The sequence below is a fragment of the Enoplosus armatus genome, chromosome 7 (genome assembly GCF_043641665.1).
Source record: "Enoplosus armatus isolate fEnoArm2 chromosome 7, fEnoArm2.hap1, whole genome shotgun sequence".
NCBI lineage: Eukaryota > Metazoa > Chordata > Actinopteri > Centrarchiformes > Enoplosidae > Enoplosus > Enoplosus armatus.
In genome coordinates, this window is record NC_092186.1 from 2,593,919 (window position 1) to 2,616,921 (window position 23,003).

Consider the following 23,003-nt stretch of genomic DNA (forward strand, 5'->3'; position numbering starts at 1 on the left):
TACAGCTCAACACGAAAAAGTTTGATATGTTTATGAAAATAGGTTGGCACATTTGAAAACCAGCTACCTGTTGACTACAGCAGGAGCAGGGAGGAGGAACAACCCCCGGGCCTGATGTCAAACCGTCCTGAAAATGTCCTCAAAAAGGTTCGCACACCAAACTCATGAAGAAGACACGGGTCAAAAAAGCACCTTACATTCAAGAGGACCGCTACCTTTAGCGCATGCACGAGGACTACATTAAACAGAGTCACTGTGTGTCCGCTGCTCGGCCTGTATGAATGTTTCATCAAAGCATGCATGTAAGAGCCACAGGCTTGCAGGCAGTGCATGCTAGAACAGATTAGAGGAGAGTTAATGGCTGTGGTAAGCCGTACTGTGAGTAGCATGCTATACCATAAAATAAATCATCTGGGTTTGTGTGAGGAAGCCAGACACGGAGGTTTGGGTGTCTCCTCATTAACAGCAGTTTTTGTTCTCTCCACCAAAGCAGCTTTAAGTTCATAAAAATAGTAGAACTGAATATTTTAACCATAGAAAATATTTCTCATGAAACAAACACGCAGAAAAAAGGTTTTCTTTTTTAAATATAATCCCATGAGGAAGGAATCACACTCGCACAATACGGAAAATAAGTTTTCTAAGTCATGCTTCAACTCCACAGAGATACAGACTGGTGTGGCTAGCTATGCACACTCTATTGGCTACATACACTATCAGGTCAAAAAAGGATCCAGCTGGCTACAGCATGCAAGGGTGAACAGGCTGAGATAGGAGACAAACCGCTTTATTGCTACACTTTGACGAGGAAGAATCTGGAAGTCAAGCATCACAGGGAAACAGACAGCGAACGTGACGGGAATGCAGCAGTGGCATCATGCGCTTAAAGACGCCGAGCAGCTCGGCTCAGGGAATCAAGAGGTTACCTCATGTGCCGTTGGAGGGTTAAAGTGAAGGGGCACGAACGTACGGTGTCACCGACCCGGAAATGATTGAAGGCAATGCCCTGTCATGTTTTGGCAAGTTTATACCATTAACTGCCATTTTACAATTATACATTTGGCTTCATCCACTTTAAAAACATGTATCTCTTGGACAACAATGGCCCCTGTAATTAATTCATCTGAACCGGTGTCCAATAAATCAATAAAGGATCTAAAAGGCAACAAAAAATGGCAAGAAACTCATTGTGAGGAGCGGTCGCTAAGGCAACAGCACTGATTTGGTTTTATACTGAGAGAAAAGGGTCAGCTAAAGTTGTTAAAGGAATTTCGGGTTGTTGTTGTTGTTGTGAGAGGCTTTCGTGCTACACTATCAATTGTGCATTGCGATGTGTTTTTGTTTTGTTTTAGTTTATTACAGTTTTGGGAGTCGACTCTGAAATCGTGGAGAGACTCTTGGCCTTTGGTTGATTTCAGAGCGACGTGACAAAGCATCCTGCATCCTGTTCACGGCACCCGGCGGTGTGAAACGACAAACAGGGCTCGAGTGTGGAGGCAGAGTCCGAGGCCTCCTCAGACCCCCGTGATCAGTCCTAAACGCAGTCCGGGCCCGAGTCCAGGCCTCCCATTGGACGATGAGTGTATCAGCCTCTGCGTCCCACAGACAGTAGAAGAAGAGCGGAGAGCAGCTCGACCTTTTCCTCGTTTTAATGAACTCTTGTTAGTCTCTCTCTGCTACTGCTGCTGTGTTGTTGTCGCTCATGCTATTTCCCCACCTCCACTCTCATTGTCTTGTTTCCCACGGTTACCATGGAGACAGCGTCCGTCACACCATTGCCGTGGGGACAGAGGGCAGGTACCTGGTAGTGCTGGTGGAGGTGGTTGGTTTGGCCATGCTGGGGCTCGGGGTCCTGATGGTAGCGTAGGTGGTCACCGTGGGGGCGGGGCTCAGCCTGGTGCACACGCTGCCGTGGGTGAACGCGCTCGACCGGCGCTTGGCGTTGCCGGGCGGTTGCTGGGTTTGAGGCGGCCTGCTGCCTTGCCTGCGCCCTTCCAGGAAGTATGTGAGCATCTGACCTTTGCCCTTTACGCTGACCTGGCCGCGGCAAACAAAGTTGTAGTAGTCCGTGATGAGACGATGAACGTCCTCTGTCACCTGCAGAAGAAACGTAGCAGGAGGAGGTTTCTCAGTGTTTCTCCTGATGTTTTACAGATTCAGTTCCCCACATTAGGAGACAGTTAAAACAAATGTTCAACATTTTAGAATAAAAAACCCTTACTGACTTTCTCTCTGAGAGTTAGATAAGAAGATTGATACCACTCTCATGTCTGTATTTTAAGCATGGAGCTACAGTCATGCACCCTTAGCTTAGCTTAGCACAAAGACTGGAAACAGGGGGAAACAGCTAGCCTGGCTCTGTCCAAAGTTAAAAAATACGTCCACGAACTCCTCCAAAATTCAACTAATTAACATAATGTATCTTATATCTGTACATACACAGAAATGTGTGTTTTTCACAGGGAAGTTAGGTGCTGGGACTATTTCTTGACAAATAACAGCTTATCCATCCACCCAGCGCTTCTGTACAGTGTCTCAGACTGTAGCATGGGTTGCCAGATATAGTGTGAGACAGGATTTAGATCTCTGTGCAGGCAGGATGGTACCAAACCTGGCAACTTTACTATAATAACAAGACTTGCTGTTTGCTGATAAATAGCTAACCATCAGACAGCTAACTAATCTAAGCTGTTTGTTTTACTATTCAAATATCGGTATGTGCACCTTAACTGTATATTATATGTCTTTATGCTTTTGTGTCATGTGTGACGGTGAAAGTACTGTACCTGTATCTTTCCTTGTACTCCGGTGCTGTCCATCCTGCTGGCTACGTTCACTGTGTTTCCCCAGATGTCATACTGAGGTCTTCTGGCTCCAATGACTCCTGCCACCACTGGGCCCACATTGATACCTGGAATGAACCCAACCAGAGAGCTGAAACACACCCAGATGTTGATGCCTCAAAAAGCTGCTACAAATCTTCAAGAGTAAATTGCTTAAAGTCTAGTTGCCTTTCAGGCAGGTCTCTGAAATATACTATACTGAGCACTTCAAATGATGGGGTGTTTGAGCATTTTCCTTTCAAGGTTGTCGGTAGTGTTTTTATATAACTGAGACAAAATCCTTTCAATACATAGTCCTAATGTTTATATATTCAAGGTGTGTTGCTTTGCCTTTCACAGTCTTATCTATCTTTTACTGTTCTGGGATTTTACCAGGTCAAAACTTGAGACTTGGATGTGAACTCAAGTCTGTACGGAATCCAACTCAGACATGAATCTGACTAGAGCCTCAAGTTTCAAGTTCTCACAATAAATGAATCTCATTTTCATCTGTTTAATAATAAAAATACACATTCTTAGGTTCATTTGTCATTAATTAATTAATTAATTAAGAGTAATACCAGGGCCAGAATCTCAGATACTGACACCGTTTAAATGTGATCAGAGATCTTTGTGTCATGATCTATAAGGTGAATGCATCACATGCATCATTAATGCATTAAGCTACGAGCAGGAAAGGTTAGGGCTGACCCCTCCCACCTCCCACACATTTTGTAACACTCCCCTCTGGAAAGAGGCTGCGGTCCAGACCGAAACCTAATTTCTTCCCTGCAGCTGCCCTCATCACCAAGGCCCGGGACCCCCACTGACACGGACTCTCATCCCGCTGCATGGACACTCCGCGTTACATTAACATAAAGCCTCTATGTCTAACTTGATGCATTAGATCCACGCAAATCTTAATTACACATATTCTTATATTCTTTATCCTGTGAACTTCATCAGTGTCTTGCACTCTCCATCCTCTTTGTTTTAAACTGCTCTTATTTTTAAACAGATATATTTTACTTTTTTTTTTTTTATTGTAAATTTCTATTTTCTATTTAAGATACTTACTATGTTTATTGTGACCTTTACGCACCAAAATACCAATGCAAATTTCTTGTATATGAAACCTACTGGTTCTTTTAATTTCTAAGTTCTAAGTTTGTTACTAAATCACATGCATGTTCAAACAACATACCTTTTGTAATGATTAATTACAAATATGCCCAGAACATGATCTAGTGTGTGACTGACACTTTTTTTTGGTATCGCCCCTACTGATGCTAGTATCAGACCGAGGATTAGTATCAGTGGCACTGCTAATATAGGTGTCAGTCTGCCCACCCCTACCTCCATGGCTGCTGCTGATGCCAAAATAAATAAAACACTTTTACTAATTACACCCCTGTGATGAGATGTCTCTGCTTCATCTTCATCATCAGCCACAGTTCTGGACAGGCTGCATGGTAATGTGACACATTTAGACCAGGCCAAACTTTGTTTTTCCTTACTTTCTGGAAATCCACCATTACGCAGATTACCAAAAGATTACAAACATCTGCAGTTTTTACACATGGAGCCCCACAGTCTGCAGACAGGATGGCACTGTATACACCAGGCTACGCTAGGATTAAACAAGGGCTCCTGTTGCAGGCTCCCCACAGGATACCCAACACAATGGAACCCAGAACTCCAGGTCTCGCTGTGACGAGCTTCCTGGAGGGAACGCTCTTTCTGTGATGCATTTCCTTCCAAACTTACCGGCACTGAGCGTCGACGGTGTGTAGGTGCAATAGGTCAGAAGCTTAAACACCAATGTTTATATAGAGCGGGGTGTGTTTGTGTGCATGTGTGTGCCTCTTCACTCACCTACTCTCAGGACAAAGTCATTGTAAGACTGGTAGTTGATGGCATCAAGGACGTCAAACATCTCGATGGCAAAGTCTGACACTGTGCATAAATGTGAGGTGATGGACTTCTTCGCCTATGAATCAGAAAAACCCACAAATGTCAAGAAAATACAGATTTATGCAGAAACAAGCATGCTTACATCCACGTTTGGAAGTGATATTACCCTCCAGTTCTGTTTCCCTGTCGTGATTATACACATTATTATCTACGACCGCCACAAAAGCAGGTACCAGGGTTTCCCCTAAAGTCAAACCACCTCTGTGACTGACTGTTAAGTTTGCATAAAGTTTTGCAGAAGTTGCAGAAAGGACTCTTTTGTTTGTCAGCTTTGCAGTATTTAAAGAAACTGTATGAATGCGGGATATGCTGACGCCACAGAGGCCAGTAATCCCTCACAGAGGATTTGTGGATTGAAACTTGACGACGTTCTAAATATCAACACCCGGAAAATAACCACCTGAAAATACTGGGCCTCTCAAACATGCTGTAGTCATTCTGAACAGTTTCGAAACATGCTAATACCCTATAAACACACACAAACACTCATATAGAATCTAAATATAGCTCCTGCATGTGTACCTTGGAGGCAGTGGTAGGAACCAGCCCTACTGCGGCCATGTATGTACTGCCAATAGTCTTGATTTTCTCAATATCCCTGTAGCACTCTTTGTCCATCAGCTGGAAGGGAAAGATAAAAACAGCACGAAACATTACCACTATTACAAATTCCAAATCAAATTGGAGTAAATTGTCAGTTTAACGTCATATATATTAGAGGTTGTGATGGCAAACAAATCCAAATGCAATTTAAAATGGACTATTTCTGCGTGTTTGAGTAAATGAATGCTTTATGTTGCTGATTATAGATTCAAGCAGGCCAAAAGTCATCTGTAAGTAATTCCTCATTTTGAAAAACTTTTCCAACCGCAACCATTGCTTATTATATTGCATCAATAAACACTCAGTCATGGCCACAATGTCATCTTTGAAAATGACATTATGGAGGTCACATTGCAACACAGCTTCCCTCCAAAAAGACAGAGCAGGCAGACACGAAAATATATATATCAATTGCAGATTTACGATGGAGCCAAGCATTTACTCACCTCGTCAAAGTCCGCGATGATCTCATTGAGCAGCCTGAGACACTCGACGCCCATGTTGTTCCCGTCCAGCTCGATGTAGAAGTCGTTGAAGTTGGCGATGGAGGCGAACAACACTCCAACCTGAGCGTAGGACTGGTAGTACAGGTCCTGGAGGGGAGAAAGTCAAAACTGGCCTGATCAAGCTGGACTGCAATGGTCACCAGGGTGCAAAGAAGACCACTGTGGGAAGCTGAAATCACAAGGCATTAAAGGGTCAGTTCACCAAAATGACAAAAAAAAAGTCCACTTACTATGTGTTGAATCAAGTTTACTCACTTACTTTCAACCGCATCTCACAGTCTTCCTCTGTGAATGCAGCTAACTCAAGTGTCATCACATGACCTGCCAGTGGTCTATTACTGTAGGTCATGTGATGACACCTCCATTTGCTGAAGAAGATCATGAGATGCATCAGAAAGCTACAAAAAGCTTGTGATTGATTTTTTTGTTTTTTTCTCATTCCTCTGCTGTTTTCTAGTCACGCGGGTGGTTTTGGTCTTATTTGCTCAAGTTGGGGCTGAGATATCTGTCGTTTTTAAATGTCTACATTCATTTGAACTACTTCCTTCTGAAGAAGACTCAACTCCTGCTGAAAACCTCCATATGACATTTAACTTGCCTTCACTGATGGAAACAAGACTCAAACATTATGGCCTTAATGGTGCATTTTCCATTAGTTTTGTTGAAGCCTATTTGCAAAATTATACTTGTATCCTTCAGCCAAATATTGTAGTTCTAATGAGTAAGTTGCAACTGTGATGGAAATTTACTGAATTACTTTATTGTTTAAATAATTATTTTCACACGTACTTACTGTACAGATTTTGGTACAGATTTGTTTTCCACACTGGACGCACAGCAGTAAATAAAAGCCACGTGCACAGCAGCTGCTGGTTCAGCAACATTGCAGTTGTATTACCATCAGGTGCCAAGCCATTCAGAAATACAAAATACGGATATAAAACGACCAAAGACTACTGGGATCTTTTTGGTTCCAATTTGCACACAAACATGCGTATAAAGGACAAACAAAGCCAGTATGCTTGCAGGTGGCCACAGTAGTTCCCAGTGCAATGAAAATGATTTCACAATCATCGTGTTGGAGCAGTGAAACTTTAAATTCCAGGCAGCAGAGTCCCACTGCGCTGTGCTGTGAATACAGTGCATGGGTGAACTTTGGCCCAGAGGAAAGAGAGGAAGCCTTTCTATACACTGTAGCTCCGAGGGGTCACCAATGTGCCGGAAACATACTTCCTGACTTCCTGCCCTCGGTGTTTACTAGTCGCAGCCTCAGGCGATCCCTGCACCGTCTGATGCATAGCCTGCTGATTGTTAAAGGATAAGACCGGCGTTACTTTATCTTTTTATTATTATTAACAAATCCCATGACAAGACCAAAAGCAACAATGCATTTAACGTACTAACTAGTGCTGTCTGTGTGGCCAAAGCCTGTCATCTTATAGCGTCTGCCTCTGTGCCATAGAGCCCCACTGTTGTCCAAAAACACGTTAAAAATGAGCTGTGTACATATTCCTTCATAACGATAATTATGTCAGATTCAGTTTATTCCTCCTCGTCAAACCAGCAAAGCAGTGTAAACATGGAACCGTGACTGCAGAGCATGCTCAGTAATGTCTGCTGACGTAGAAAATGGAGATGATTTAGAACAAATATGTTCACTGCAATGAAGGAGCGTGTCACCCAGTGCAAAGGTTAATAAAATAATAATGGACTTATAGGACCCAGAGGCATACACTATATGTGGCTACACAGGAGACACTTGTTGGTTTTAAACAATAAAACAACAATAATGTGATATTAATTTGAAAATATCCCCTGACAGGAAGTATGGCACAGTTTCCACTGGTTATGGGCCATCAACATGTTTCCACACATGTTGTATGTTTACTCTAAATACTAACATTGCACCTATACAAATGTCATACTATAGCTACGTAGCATGAAGAATCTGGACACAGCTTCAGTGTTTACAAACCAAGCTTGTCCCCTTGAGGGGCTTTGAATTTTCTGAAAGGATGTATGTTTTCATCACTTCCTGAGAAGGGGGGGGGGGGGGGGGGGGCAGCAAGGAAGGAACAGAGATCAGTGGATGTTCATCAATCAGTGGATACAGACACACACGGCTGTCAGCTCACACTTCCACTTCAACACCACAACACATGTGACATTGTCCTAAACAGCTGGGATGTTTTCATTGCAATATGGGAAGTTTATATTGTTGGTATATAAACACCAAACATTACCAGCTGCTTTAAAGACCAGTGGTAATGAGAGTAAAAAGGTGTGGCTAATTAAAAATAATGACCTGCATGGGTTGTCCCTGTAACAGCCATCTCAGCTGCTGATATCATGCGTTTCATTATCGTTTACACAACTTTATCACCCCTGAGATCCAGACAGACAAACAGACAGAAATCTGAAGAGAAAAACTCGCTCCATCATCTTAAAATAAGGAAATGTGTCCGCAGGCTGTCTTGGTATCTCATTTCATTAAGAGGCATTAAAACAACAAGTCTTAATGAGACATTTCGTATTGGTTATGCTTGATATATTTCATGAAGGCAGCAGGATATGTATTATGTTATAAAGCAGGACTGCATTAAAAAACGCTATCACCAGTACTGAGAACATCTGGAGCACCGGCTCACTAAGTTTATCAGGCCCTGTATAACATTCATTAACACAAATTGAATTACAGTCATTTAAATGCTGTTGAAACAATGGCTATACTGTAGGTAACCTAAACCAGTGTGGGGCCAGAATCCCCCAGTGGCTCATAAGATGAATTTAAGGGGTCATGAGATGAGTACCAGAGTAAGATACAAGGAATTGTACTCATTTTAAAGTCATACTTTTCCCTAATCTACTGTTTACTTTTATTTCTGCAGGCCTGTAAAATGAATCAATCTGAGAAGGAAAAATGACTCATTGATTGAACTCAGACATCCAACCTGTGACCAGTAAACATGTCCTTGTATTGAGGGGTTGCAAGCAAAAAACAGTTTGGGAGCCACTCACATTGATGTCTAAAGAAAATTTGCTTTACACCAAACTTGGCCCAGTTTTAAGCTAGATGTTTAGGTGCCTTTTGACCCGCAAATCCCAAAACCAGTACGTCCCGGGTGTCTCAGGAAACACTGGGAAGTTTTGAGTCTTTGCTGGTTTCAGAAGCGTTAAATCTTTAGACTGATGATCCGTGTCGGACGAGCCTGAACATGTCTGTGGATGCTCACCATGTTCCTGGGGTTTGACATGAGGAAGTGCTGAGCAACATGAGCCGGAAGCAGGTTGAACAGGATCCTCTTGTTGTCCAGCTTCACCTTCTCCATGTCATCTCTCTCCTCCTCCGCCTGGACCCCATCAGCAATCACACAACACACAAGTGGAGAAGGAGAGGATGTAGAAACTAACACAATGAACCTTTACTGTAGCGGATGTAATTGCTTATCCTTATCACTAGAGGGAGATAATGATTTGCAAACAAGACAAACGTTCTCTGTCATTCTTAAAATAGAATCGAACGCTTTCATAATCCACTGAGACTGCACAAGACTGTGCATGCAAACACACAAACATACTGTACAATTCAAACACGCCATGCAAAGAATATGCATCATATCAAGCCATTTCTGCCTAAAACTGAATCCTAAATGTTTCGTTTTTAAAAAAAATGAGTGTCGGTATCATTTTTTGTGTGAATAATATGTCGTTTAGTTTTCTTAATAATAATATACAAACTGAAAACAAAAATGAGGGAGAAACCAACAAAAAAGTTGCATAATTAGTCAGTTCTTGAATATTTAAGATTCTCAGCCAATGAGGAGCATTTGTGTGGTACACATACAGCATTAATAATAATCTGCACACCACCTGTATACTCATGTAAATACACACACACAAGGTCTAAATTGATGTTGCAAAGACTCGTCGACCAAAGGATCTACGGAAATACATGCTGAATAGTTAATGTTTCCATAACACCCTGTATCTGGATACTGGATTCTAAACTATATTAACATTTGTGTGTGTGCAGTAGAATAAAGAAAAATGATACTTAAAACTTGAATGACTTGATGATTTATATATACCTGTATATATATGTCCAAACTGCTCTACCAAAGCGACCCTAATAACAACAGGAGCAATTTGGGGTTCAGCGTCTTGCTCAATGACTGAGGATCAAACCACCGACCTGCTCTACGACCTGAGCTACTGCCATCCACTAAATATTACTTTACGACTCGATTACAGGCAAATGTGACTTGATAAGAAGATTTTTTTTTTGCGGTGCACAAGAGCACTGGATGCACTAATACAAACAGACATACCTGAGTAGCCCAGAGATAGTCGAGCCGCAGCTTGAGGTCCAGCTGTCTTGAATGCAGAGCCAGAGCTCCAGAAAACAGCAAGACAGCTAAAACAGGGTCATACCCCCGTGTGTGAAGAAACCCTCCTCTGGAAGACACACAGACAGACAGAAAATGGGCTGTTAGGTTCTTCATGTTTGATTAACTTTGCTTTAACAAGGAAATAAAAAAAAAACAGAGATGAACTATGAAAGACACCATATACCGGACCAGAAACACACATCATTTCTATATTAAACTGCACATCACATGCAGCTCAGTCTCACCCCACGGCTTGGCGATAGCCGCTGGTCTCCATGACGACGGTGTAGGTAACAGAGAGGAGGAGGAGCAGGAGGATCTTGGGGAGCGAGGACACTCGGAGGTAGGGAACAATAGTGAGGGTGCCGGCCACGCAGGACAGCAGGGCGTACGCCATGTTGGGACAAGCTCTGTCGGCTGCGGTGCCGTTGACGTCTGCAGGGACGTCCTCCACTGAGTCGCTGGAGTTTGTCCCAACTCTCCCCCAAGGAACGCATCCCACCTGGGGGAAGAAAGTGAAGTGGGTTACATGAAGCGGTAAACAACCACTGATACATGTCAGCTTTTATCAGTTGGACGCTATTTATGATGATGCAACAAATGATATATACAGTAGTGTACGTTCTGCTGGAAAGGTGGATTTAATCTGTTTCACAAATAAAAATATGTCCTAACTGAAACTGGGAGGATTTAGCGCTGAATCGATTATTTGATAATTAATGACTGAGTAACTGTTAATGTCATCATTTATCAAGTAACAAGACCAAAAAAGCAATTTAACATGTAAAAAAGTTAGTTTTAGACTGATTTTTACCCTTGAACAGAGCCAGGCTAGCTTCCCCCTGTTTCCAGTCTTTATGCTAGCTAAGCTAATCGCACCTGGCCGTTGATAGTAGCTTAACAACCATATAAAGACTAAAGACTAGAGTCTATCGCCGTGTTAGCTGCTCTACGAGTCTGTATGCTAACATGGTCACAATGACGATGCTAAGATGCTGATGTTTAGCAGGTGTAATGTTTACCATTTTCACCATCTTAGTTTAGCGTGCTAGCATGCTAACATTTGGTAATTAGCATTAAACACAAAGTAGGAAGGTATTTAGTTCAATAAAATTGTGGCCTGATGATGGCGCTAGTTGTACATTAAGGGATAACTAATGATTTTACAATTAATCCCGAGGGCGACATGAACGTACCCAATTTCATGGAAATCAATGTTAGCGTACTAAGAAGCTAAACTAAGAGCTAAGATGAACATTGTAAACTTTATACAGTTCTTCAAACACCAACATGCTAGCATTGTCATTGTGAGCATGGTAGCAAACTAACACTTTTGTTTCTATATTATTTAACATTTTATTTCGGTTGTTTTCACAAAGCAAGCAGGTTTTTTTTTTCTCTTTAGGCTGCGATTCCTCTGGTTTATCTTTGATATTTTGTAGAATAAACACACACTCACACACACACACACACACACACACAGAATGATCAGATTAACCAATAATGAAAATGATCAGAGGCTGTAGCTAGCAGGGCCATCTCTTCACTACATCCCTGCTGTTACACCTTTGCTTTATTGTATTTTGTACATACAGTAGTCACACACACACACACACACACACACACACACACACATCAGAGCCTGACCGAGCTTTGGGGCTGATGCTGACAGCAACCAATTTGCATTGAAAATAATTTAATGGGTATTTTACACTTGCACAATAAACGTTTTATTCTTCTGAGGCTCTGCAGGACCATCTGCTCGACTGTGATGCGTTACTCTGCCAACTCCTGGACTGCAGAGACTTGGTAACAGTGTAGTCTGCTGGATGAACAATGAAATGATGACGCTGTTTCTAACTCACCTAACTCTTTGCTTTTTTTCTGCATTATGTACTACTGTGTTTTATGATCTTTGTAACACACTATAGCACGTTTACATGCACACTGATATCCTGGTTTTCATCATACTGAGGATATAAGATAGGTTAATAACCGGTTATTAACATTATAATTGGTTTCTGATCATCTGCACCTCTGGCTCCTCCACCTGATCGTCAGTAATGGATTGGGAAGAGTGACCGTACAATTGTATGCTTCTCATTAGTGCCAGACCTTTACTGTTTTTCAGCGTTTAGATGTGTGTATGATGATATAAATGTTTTGAGTAACTGCTATATAACTCAAGTTGAAGACGCAACTACGGTGTCCTGGTGGCCTTGGGGTTAAGGGCCAACCATGAACCTCACCTGTGTTATTCCTCATCTCCCTCTCCCTCATATCTTGTCATTTCTTTATATTTTCTATGTCATATTCTCTCTCCAGGTTTAGGATAGGATCATGGCTTGGGTTAAAATAATAAACGCTGACTTTTGGTTTCACACAGGACACAGCAGCCGTTTTTACAGAAACAAAACCTCCTACCTGCTGTTTGGTGAGCTTTGCCAATAGAGACTAACTGTCAGATGTCTCTGCTGCTTTGATTCAGTTTGATCACACCTTATAACATAAATGTAATCACAAAATAAGTAAGGTAGTAAATGCTTTATAAATGCTTTATAATACACAATAAATAGTTGTAAACCAGCATAAACCAGAATCTTTTAATGAGTTAATCATGAGCATCCAACATCCTGGAGCTTTTGACCACACCTGGTCTTCCTCAGAGAATGGTGTTTGCGATTATAATACTGAAGAACCATGTTTTGATCACGTAATGAAAACTGAGCAAACTCTGTTCACCGAGGAAGACCATGGATGTTTGTTGTTGAACTTACATAATTATATATATATATAGAACTACTGGGTGGGATCTTAAAGACAAACTTACCACACAGGCCTGGGTAACAGAGTAGGTGAGCAGAATGAGGAAGACACACAGCACGGTTCGGATCTGGATCGTGAGGCAGTCTGGTTGGCACTAAAACCAGAGGAAAGAGAAGGAGAGGTGGGGGAGCGGTTGAACCAGTCAGTAAATGAAGCACCTGTTTATCTACCTCAATCGCATTTTGCACACATCATTAGCCAGGAGTGGAAATGAAATGAGTGCATTTCGTGAACGTGGCTCATTGTGTGCAGGCCTATTAGAGGTGACGCTTAAAGGATATGGTGACAGTTCAATGTAGCGTGATAACCACACGAACGTGAACGTGATGTCGGTTCCATACATGTGTGAACATAGTCAGAGTTTATGATCCAGCACGGCTGTTTAAAAGACTTTCTGGAGAGCGAGAACTTTGTAGTATCAGGCAGAAGTTTCTACAGTCTACAGGAGGCTTAAGACATATTCATGTGGCAAAAATAATCTGAGCGAGGGTCTACTTACTCTATTTGCTGGAGCTTTTAATCAGGACCCTGAGTTAGGATATTTCGTCACAAAGCAGAATATTCTTATGAAGTCCTTGTGAGTTGAGTAATGTAGTGCAGAGACGATTGGTCAATTCATTTATTAGCTACAGAAAACTAGTTTTGGCCACAATTTTGACAACTTATTGTTAGTTCCAGCTCCTCAAATATGAAGATTTGTTGCTTTTAATCTGTCTAATCTGTTGAAGAAATTGTAGACACATTAATTTCAGCCCTCGGGTGATATTATCTTCCTGGTTGGAGCTACAGTACTTGTTCATGTGTGAGGAAACTACATTTCTGGCAACATTTCAACATCCACTACCGTTGCGGTGACTGTAAAGTAAATCATACAGATCGTTGCAGATTCTCACGGCATCTTTGTTGTCAATATAATTAGTTTTCTTTCCAGTAACTCAGCTCTAACCAATCAGAGCAGGCACCTGTGTCGAAGAGGGTGGCATCATATGGAAAAGTGGAATCAGTGCATACCCTTTATACAGAGGAGTCCGGTTTCTGAGCAAAATCATGCAGGAGGGGGGTCTGGGAGTCCTACCTGAACACTGGTGAGATGCAGGTACATGACACAGGCCACGTGGAAACACACACATAGCACCAGCAGCAGCAGCACCAGCATCCCCCTGAGAGAGGAGGGGAGGGACCAGAGTGAGAAGGGCTTTCCCAGTTTTCCACTGACTGCAGTGAAAACACCTTCCTTTTTAATTACCTCACTACCCCCCAGCAAGATGGATCCAATTACGTTACACGAATGGACAAAGTGCAAATGTGGAAGAGTGAGTGAGTGTGTGTGTTTGTACGTACTGTGGGATCATTAGCAAATAGATAAGGCCAAACAGAGCAGCGAGGATCAGAGAGAGAACCACTGCACTGATGAAATGGTCGTCGTACACCTGGTGATACTAAGAAAGGACAAAACAGAGAGAAAATGTCAACACAAGAGGCATTCATCCATCCATCCTGTCAGAGGTTTATCTGGGTCTAGGTAGGAGTCGGTCAAACATCCTCTTCCGTGGGGAATCTTTACCCTGCTTTCACACCAAATGCACAAGTGTGCCATTTTGGAAGACAATTATTTTCAATGTAGATGCTGGTTGTGCTCTCCTGAGGCTGGAAAATGCTTCACCAGGCTGCAGCAAATGTGCAGGAGGGGCTTTGGAAGACAGTTGTATGGTTGTTTCTCCTACATTTGTACAGGCAGCATGGAAATAACATGTTAGTAAATGTACATTGTGACTTATTGCCTCACTAAAGCTTTATATAACTCTCTTCATTTTCCCTATCTGAGGCCCTTACCCTCTCCCTCAGGGTGAGCTTAGATATTCCCCGAAGGAAGTTCATTTCACCTGCTTGCATCCATGATGTTATCCTTCTGGTTTCTTACCCAAAAGCTGCTGAAACACAACTGATACCTGTAGCGTAGATGGAGCTTCACCTTTAGACACAGCCTCAAGCATAATCCACCTGAGGGAGCTAATTCCACCTGCTGTTCTCACGCTACGTCTTACCCTCGTGAACGAGACCTAAAGCTCCCTTATGAGAAGCAGCTAACTGAAAGTACAGAGGGAGACGGGATCCCTCCTGAACCAACCGTCATCGTCCCAGATTAAGGTTACTGATCATAAAGGTAAGAAAAGCTGCGCTGGAGCCTATTTTACATGACATTAAGTTCAGACCTCACCACACGGCAGAGCCCAAGAAGTTATTAGTCATTTTTCAGCGCGAGATAAAAGCCTTTTTTGGAGTGAATGACACTGAATGAATCTAGATTAATGAAACTAACGCTTTCTCCAATAAAACTCCTCAACTCTGAAAGAAATCTTTTTACTGGAGCCGTGTGGGAGTAAAGAAACACTTTATACTAATCTGATATATTGATATTTGATTTGCTAGTGGCTTTTTTCTGACTTCTAAAATATGTTAAAATGAGCGACAATTAACTAGTTTTTTAGTGTGTATAAGGTTTTAATTCTTCTGCTACCAGTTTGAATGTCTCGATTGCACACAGACACAGATACCGACACACACACACACACACACACACACACACACACACACCAGTCCCTGCTCTGTGTCTCCTTTATGGCTCTACCCACGCACACATAGGAGAAAGATATCACGTGTGCCGCTCAGACGTTCCGAAATCATTATCTGCACCCCCTCCTGAGAGGGTGGGTGGATTCCTCATGCACACACACACACACACACACACAGACATCATAGACAACAGGCGTGGGAGAGAGGGAGAAAGGGGAGAAAGAGAATTAGAGACTGTGCAGGGTGTGTATGTGAGAGAATAAGACGGGTGGGGGGGGGGGCAGTCACGAAGCATGATACCTTATGTGTGAAGAGAAAAGTATATATTTGTTACATTTTCATCCTTTTGTAAATATGAACACAAGTCACCTACTTCCCTGCAGATGTTCAGTGTGTGTTCAGTGTGTGTTCAGTGTGTTCAGTGTGTGTTCAGTGTGTTCAGTGTGTTCAGTGTGTGTTCAGTGTGTGTTCAGTGTGTGTTCAGTGTGTGTGTGTGTGTGTGTCCTCACCCTGCGCTCCCTGTCTCTGCTCCTGTAGAACAGGGTGATGTAGTTGAGGTCTGATGTCTCGGACTCGGTCTGCCGCGCTTCGATGAGCCGCCCGATGTAGCGGTTGACTCGTGTCCCCGGCGAGTGCTGCACGGCGGTGGCTGAGAAGGACGTCCGACTCCTCAGCTTCTCTGACGCGGTCCGCAGGGCCCTCCGCTGTCAGACACCAGAGAGACGACACAATCAGTCCCGGCAGAGGACAGCCTGTCTGACGCGCTAAAGTTGACTGGTTCTGACGTGGTCGGGCGTACCAATGCAGAGTCGTGTGTGTGGTCAGCGCTGAGCAATGTAAGGTTTTGTTTTGGAAAGAAGATGAAAAGCGTACAGCCTGGCCCTGTGAGGCTGCCATGCTCGTCACATACACCACAAAACACTGACAGAAAAGGGTTGTGAGCTAAACTAAGTTCAAGTTTATCATCATATACTGTTTTAAAAACTATTTGGACCAAAGTGCTTTACTCAAGACTAGATACACAGATACACACATGTACTTTAAATGTATTTGAATTAAATACACACAATGCATATAGACAGAAAACAGAAAGCACAGGCCTCTTTCACTGGACAAGTCACTGTAAGAAAAGCACAGGTGTAAATAATAATTAATATTGGCTAATTACTGGCTACAACCAGGTAGGCCTACAAAACTGACTAAGCCTTCAAATTACATTATGGAAAAAAGAAAGCCTAATTAAAGAGACAAAGTTGGTCCAAACTGTAAAGTTACATGACAAAATAATAACAGGCTCAGCCGGTGTTTTCAGGAAAATCGTTCCTGTGTGGGCGCCACGACCGAAAACGCACTTCAGAAGGGATACATTATTTAACACAGCTGGAAGATCTAAGAAGCCATAACAACTAATAAGTACATCTAATAGCAGACAGGGAGCCAGGGAGTCTTTTCTTACGTCTGCACAGCTGTTTAGCAGTAGCATCCTGCACAAACTAGCAGTAAATTGGTGTAAGTTAGGAAATTAGAGCCTTGTTAGAAGGAGACAAAAAGTTCTTAATGGTCTACAATTAATAATTGGTACAGGACACATCTCAGACTCTTGACTTTATTCATCTATGTACAGACCTTCTTTCGCAGCTGACATTACAAAGCACTGGTGTAATTAATAAACATTAATGAGCGTCCCAGTAAGCCAGTGAGCCGGCATGCGCATGACCAGAGCCCTGGGACTGGTAAAACTGGTAAATATAATGCAGTCTTGATTAATGTTAGCAAACACACCTGCGCTCTGCATTGGAAAAAGCCTGGTGGACTCTGGACTCTGGACTCTGGTTGAAGCCTGTGCAACTGACAACTTAGTGTTCACCTTTGTTCAACCTTTACCTGCAAAATCACAAAATTCTCCACATGTCCTGCCAATCTGAGAGAAGGCGCGATGATCTGTCCTTCAGGAAGTGTTGACTGTTAATGTTTTGTCATTTGTAACTACGTGGTGAAAGAATACAAAGTAAGAGGGACGCAGTGACTGAGAGGACAGGAATAGGCTGTAACAACAAAAGCGTGCTAACCATGCTAGCATCAGCAATTTATTCCAACCCTGCTTATATTGTTTCTGGTCTTTTTCACCACAGGAGGCCATATGAGTACATTTCACCTTTCTTATTCTGACCACGTGTTAAATAAGCTGTACTTTGTTCGCCTCAACTGTGCATTGAGCTGAATGCTAAAATACTAGTCTACATGCCTGAGGCTCATCCCTATGTTCACAGGGTCCTATATATTATAAGCTATAGGTGGTAAGGGCTGTCGTCACAGTTCAAATTGTGAACAATGAAGGGAGATGGACGTTTCAGATGCAGTTTGAATGGTATAGTATGACATCAGCAGGCAATAACGACACCATCAGTACCTACAGTCACTAGAAAGCGGCAGTACTGAGTATAAATAGAACAGAAATCTAACGCCATTGCACCTCTTTTAGGTCAAAATCTGCGTTTCATTTATCATCTATCATATGATCAAATGTTATTTTGCCAAAACATTTTGCAGCGTCATAATTCCATTAATAAATTCCACTGTGTCACAACGTTTGGATTTTGGCTACTCGGATAATCATGTAACAATGTGGCTAATGCTATTAGAGGAGATGATACCAGGCTGTGGGTGATTACCAGCAGTCATAATCATGACGTACTAATGCCCGGCCGAGCTCACACAGTCGGGCGGATTACAAGCTAGCAGGCTATTTCTGACAGCTAGACGCCATGACACCAATCATCAACCACCAAACACCGACTGACCGACCTCGGAGCGAACCGGCAGCACTGCGACTGACTCACTGCTGCGTCACACCAAATACACTCACAAGGATAATGTGAAACACGTCAACAAGCTCAAATTAATGTTCACCTAATATCACCTTGCACAGACACACACCCACGTCAACACACATGCTCAGCAGGCTTAAGAGCAGTGAGTTTACATCAAGAGTTGCTCATAATATCTATTCCACTGGCTTACATCTCAACAAGTAGTAGTAATGCCCTGTACTGTAGTACTTATGATGCTGCGAAATCTAGAAATCCAGATTACAGTGTGTGTGTGTGTGTATATAAGTGTATTTGTGTGCATGTGTGTGTGTGCAGCAGATTAGGAATCCAAGCAGGATTTCACTCCATCACAAATGGACATACAAACCCATTAAAAGGATTTTTCTTACTACGTAACCTAGAAATATTCAAACCCATTCTGTACAGTGGTGGAACATACATGCATGAAAACACATAAAGTGAGATTTAAAGAAGATTGAAAGACACAGACTTCCCGTAAAACACACACGTTTACGTACCTTGTCGTCATCCTCGCAGGTCATGACGTTGGAGAAGGGGATCTCGGCCTTGAACATCTTCCTACAGTGCATCAGCTGCACCAGCAGGTAGCACACGGTCTTAAACTTCATCCTCTTGGCTGGTTTGATGTCTGACAGAATAAGACCGGGAAAGATCTGGAAATGAGGACAAAGATAATGAGATGAACAGGTAAGGGAGAAAGAACTAGAGGCCCCCTGTACAGAAAACATGATCTCTTTACAGACTGTAACAGATCTCAACTCGATCCTCTGGATGTCACACAAAATCAGCTCTTCATTCAAGGCTGAAAACTACAACCAGGATGTGTTTGTGTTCGTTTCCACTCTCTGCTTCGCCTCCTTCTTCAACTTCAAAGCTACAACAGCAAAACAGCAAAGCAAAGATTGCTTTTATCTATAATCTTCCAATTTCTGTTCGTGGAAACTGAAATCCATCTTTTTTCCATCTCTCAGTCTTTGTGGAAATAAAGTAAACGTTAGCATGTCATCATACAGTACCTACAGTGTCAAAAGCTAAAGGAGGTTAAAAAGCTGATATATATATATATATATATATAGCATTTAGCATATCACAAGCTAATGTTTTGTATGTAGTATTCTACATATGAATTTAGTATTTTAATTTTACAGTAACATGCTATGTGAGCATTAACTTGAAACTACAGCTGACGCTCAATGAGAAATCAGGTAAAACATTGAAAGTTTATTTCAAATTTCAAGACTAAAACCTACAATCAGGCTGTTTTGTATTCATTTCCACTCTCTTCCAGATAATTCAGTATTTGCAATTCTGTTCTAAAGCTTCTAAAATTATCATTTCCAACCTCTTTTCACCTACAATCTTCCAGTTTATTATTCTGGAAACCAAAATTCATTTCCTTTAATAGTAAAGCTCAGAATAAAATTGCATTATCCAGTCGAGGATGGGAGTAAAAGGACGACATGACATTCCTTAAAAGATGAGAGCACGAATTTTAATGTGCTTTGGAGAATTGTCTCATTCATGGATATAAAATAGGCTGGAGTGGGATTTTTACAGTAAACTGTGAGTGTGCAACGTTAGAAAACCTGGATATATCAAGTGTGTGTGTGTGTGTGTGTGTGTGTGCTACCACAAATACTGTGCACAAGCTTTTAGCTGCGGATTTAAAATGCTATGAGTAGACACACACACACACACACACACACACACACACACACACACACTCACACTCACACTCACACTCAGTTCTGGTGCACATGTGCAGTTGGTGTGAGATAGTGATACTAGCCATGTGTATGCCAGCTTAACACATGGCCTGCCTTCCTCTCCGCATCAGAGGATTAACTATTGTAGCGCTGATAAATGTGTCACATATCTCGAATTGTACGCTGGAGGAAGAAAGAGGGAAGAAAATGCTAAAACAAAATGACTCTGGCGTACTTTGCGTCTGTGTGATGGCACGATGAAATACGTCTCTATGTGATGTTTCTGAAGGAAGGCATGCCTCTCGTGGCCGAAGCCCGGCTCCACCTCGTAGTCTCCATTCAAACACTCCAGGGTGGTCCTTGTGATGTGCACCTTGCTGAGAGCACAAGCAGAGCAGAGGACGCAAGGCAGTTAGTGATAAAAAGTCCGGCGCTAAGGTCTCAAATCATTATTCCCCTCATTATTTTCATCGGCCTAATAGCCCCTCGGCTTGCTCAAAATTCTTCACAGCAAAGAAATTTTCATCCTAACGACTCATTTAATCTGATAACGAGTCCTAAAATCTTATTAGTTCACTTGAAACAAGACCAAATTGAGCCAATGAGGCGACCTCATTCCACTGCTTTTTAAATGCAAATCAGCTTGTTACAGTATACGAGTTTTCTTGAATCAAGTGACATTAATTTAACACTAGTGGTCTGCCGAATTTTAAGCTGCTGTTGGAAAAATGACTTCCTTTTTTTAATATTATTAACAAACTGCATGAAAAGACCAAAGCCAGTTCTACCAATAAGTATTGCCTGTGTAGCCAAAGCCTGACACAGCTTATATCTGCTCCATTAAACTTTCTAAACTCTATTAGCATTGCAAGTTTTGTTTATTCTGAAACAACTAAACAGTCACCGTGTTTGTGAAAATACAGCATCGTGTCGTGTACACGTTCCTGGTTATGCTCTGTTATGACAAAGCTTTAAAAGTGTGTTTTGTTATTTTTGACTTGAGATGAGTCAAGAAATTATTAACAATATCTCAGTCAGATCACTATAGTTTAAAAACGCAGCTGACAAAAAGAAAGGGTTGATTTTAATGGACCTGTACGACCTGCTTCAGTGGTTAGGATTTGGGTCTGCTAGACGATTAATGAGCTGGGCTGATATATCGGCCGGTATTAGCTTATTGCAGATATATTGGTGTCGGCTGATAACTAACAAGAAATTGCAGCGAAGAAATGTCAAAAATATGCTTCAAATAATTTAGAAACAACGTTGCTGTTAGACATTTTGCCAACCAGAGAGCACGGACGAGTTTATGTTTCAACTGTGAAATGTCCACATATCTTGGTCCTAATTCTTTCTAGGTTCACATTTTTTCAAGCCTGTCTTCAAACACGAGCTTGCTAGCTGTAATCATTAAGAGATCCAGTCCTAATACACGTCCAATGTAAGAGATGGGGAACAATCTCGTGGATATTTAATATGTGATATACTGTTGGTCCACCAGGCTCTATAAACCTCACCTGCCATGTTTATCATAGTGAGGAAATACAGTATATATATCATGCAAAAGCGCATTACAGTCTGACTTCTGTATTTCATAATTACATGAAAAGATCTACAGTTATATCTCATAATAAGAAAACTCATGGTTTTGACATCCTTACTACATCTTTGATAACCATGTTTGACTCTTCTTATAATTGCAAGATCTGTATCTGAAAACAAGCTCCTAATAAATGTCTTATAATTATGAGACATAGCTCTCATAACTGTTAGATAGAGATCTTGTAATTATGCGATATTTTCTCATCATGGAGGTGCTGCAGTACATCATAATACAGCTTCATGATTACAAGATAACGTCCCCAGTTTTTCTTCCTTTACTAAATGCATTGTGCTTGTGTAGTTTTTGAAAAATATCTTAACAGATGTTACTTGTCAGTTTGCTAAATTAAGTTTTGTTTTTTTTGTCTTTTCAGTGGATTTGGTATATATTTGTTTTTCATCAGTAATAAAGTGATGAAATGCATGTAGTGTTCCTGAACAAACATAAGCAGAAAGAATACATTTACAGTTACCACTGTGATCGGATGCACAAATCATGAGGCTGTTTTCGATCTCTGTTGCTGGGATACTGTGTGTCTGAGTGAGAGTGTGTGTGTGTGTGTGTGTGTGTGTGTGTTGTGTGTGTTGTGTTTGTACTGTGACCACTCAGAGTCCAGTTTCAGTGGGTGTAACAGTCGGCACTGACCCAGGCAGCCCTCCGGCCTCCATCACATTTGCCAGTGTGACATCGTTTGACCAGACGTCATACTGCCATTTCCTGAGGCCCAGCACGCCACACAGCACCCGTCCTGTGTGCAGACCAACACGCATGTTCAGATCCACCTCTGTCGCCTCCACCACCGACCTGCAGTGAGGGATGAGGGGGGTGGAAGGTTAATCTTAAAAAGTGTTAAAACAAAACCAAGAAAATGTAACCTCCACCAAGGAGGCTATGATTCATTTCTGTGTCTTTCTCTGTTTGTTAGTTAGCAGAAGCTCAAAACCTCGTTTCCAGATTTGAACATTTAGGCAATGGATCAGAGAGCAAGTATTAGTTAGTATTAGTTTCATTTGTAAGTGTGCTGATCTGGTACCAGGAGTGCATCCAAGAATAGTTTGTTCAGACATTCATGGTCCCCAGACTTTTGTGATCCCCTGACCTTTCATTTAGCACCAACATCAGGTTAAAATTTCACTTTGTCAGATATTT

The 23,003-nt window shown here is 41.9% G+C and overlaps 1 protein-coding gene across 1 annotated transcript in view; it reads right to left on the reverse strand.

Moving 5' to 3' along the window:
- Window positions 1-1,767: 1,767 nt before the first annotated feature.
- Window positions 1,768-23,003, reverse strand: part of LOC139287803 (adenylate cyclase type 1-like) — a 36,910-nt gene continuing 15,674 nt past the window's right edge. Inside the window, exons 6-20 of the mRNA XM_070908979.1 lie at window positions 22,500-22,658; window positions 20,487-20,628; window positions 19,043-19,198; window positions 16,203-16,397; window positions 14,461-14,558; window positions 14,195-14,279; window positions 13,124-13,213; window positions 10,539-10,795; window positions 10,234-10,360; window positions 9,139-9,255; window positions 5,846-5,992; window positions 5,319-5,417; window positions 4,698-4,812; window positions 2,787-2,911; window positions 1,768-2,097 (exon numbers count right to left, since the gene is read on the reverse strand). Of these exons, the coding sequence (XP_070765080.1) occupies window positions 1,768-2,097; window positions 2,787-2,911; window positions 4,698-4,812; window positions 5,319-5,417; window positions 5,846-5,992; window positions 9,139-9,255; window positions 10,234-10,360; window positions 10,539-10,795; window positions 13,124-13,213; window positions 14,195-14,279; window positions 14,461-14,558; window positions 16,203-16,397; window positions 19,043-19,198; window positions 20,487-20,628; window positions 22,500-22,658 (2,242 nt within the window). The remainder of the gene's footprint in view (window positions 2,098-2,786; window positions 2,912-4,697; window positions 4,813-5,318; window positions 5,418-5,845; window positions 5,993-9,138; window positions 9,256-10,233; window positions 10,361-10,538; window positions 10,796-13,123; window positions 13,214-14,194; window positions 14,280-14,460; window positions 14,559-16,202; window positions 16,398-19,042; window positions 19,199-20,486; window positions 20,629-22,499; window positions 22,659-23,003) is intronic.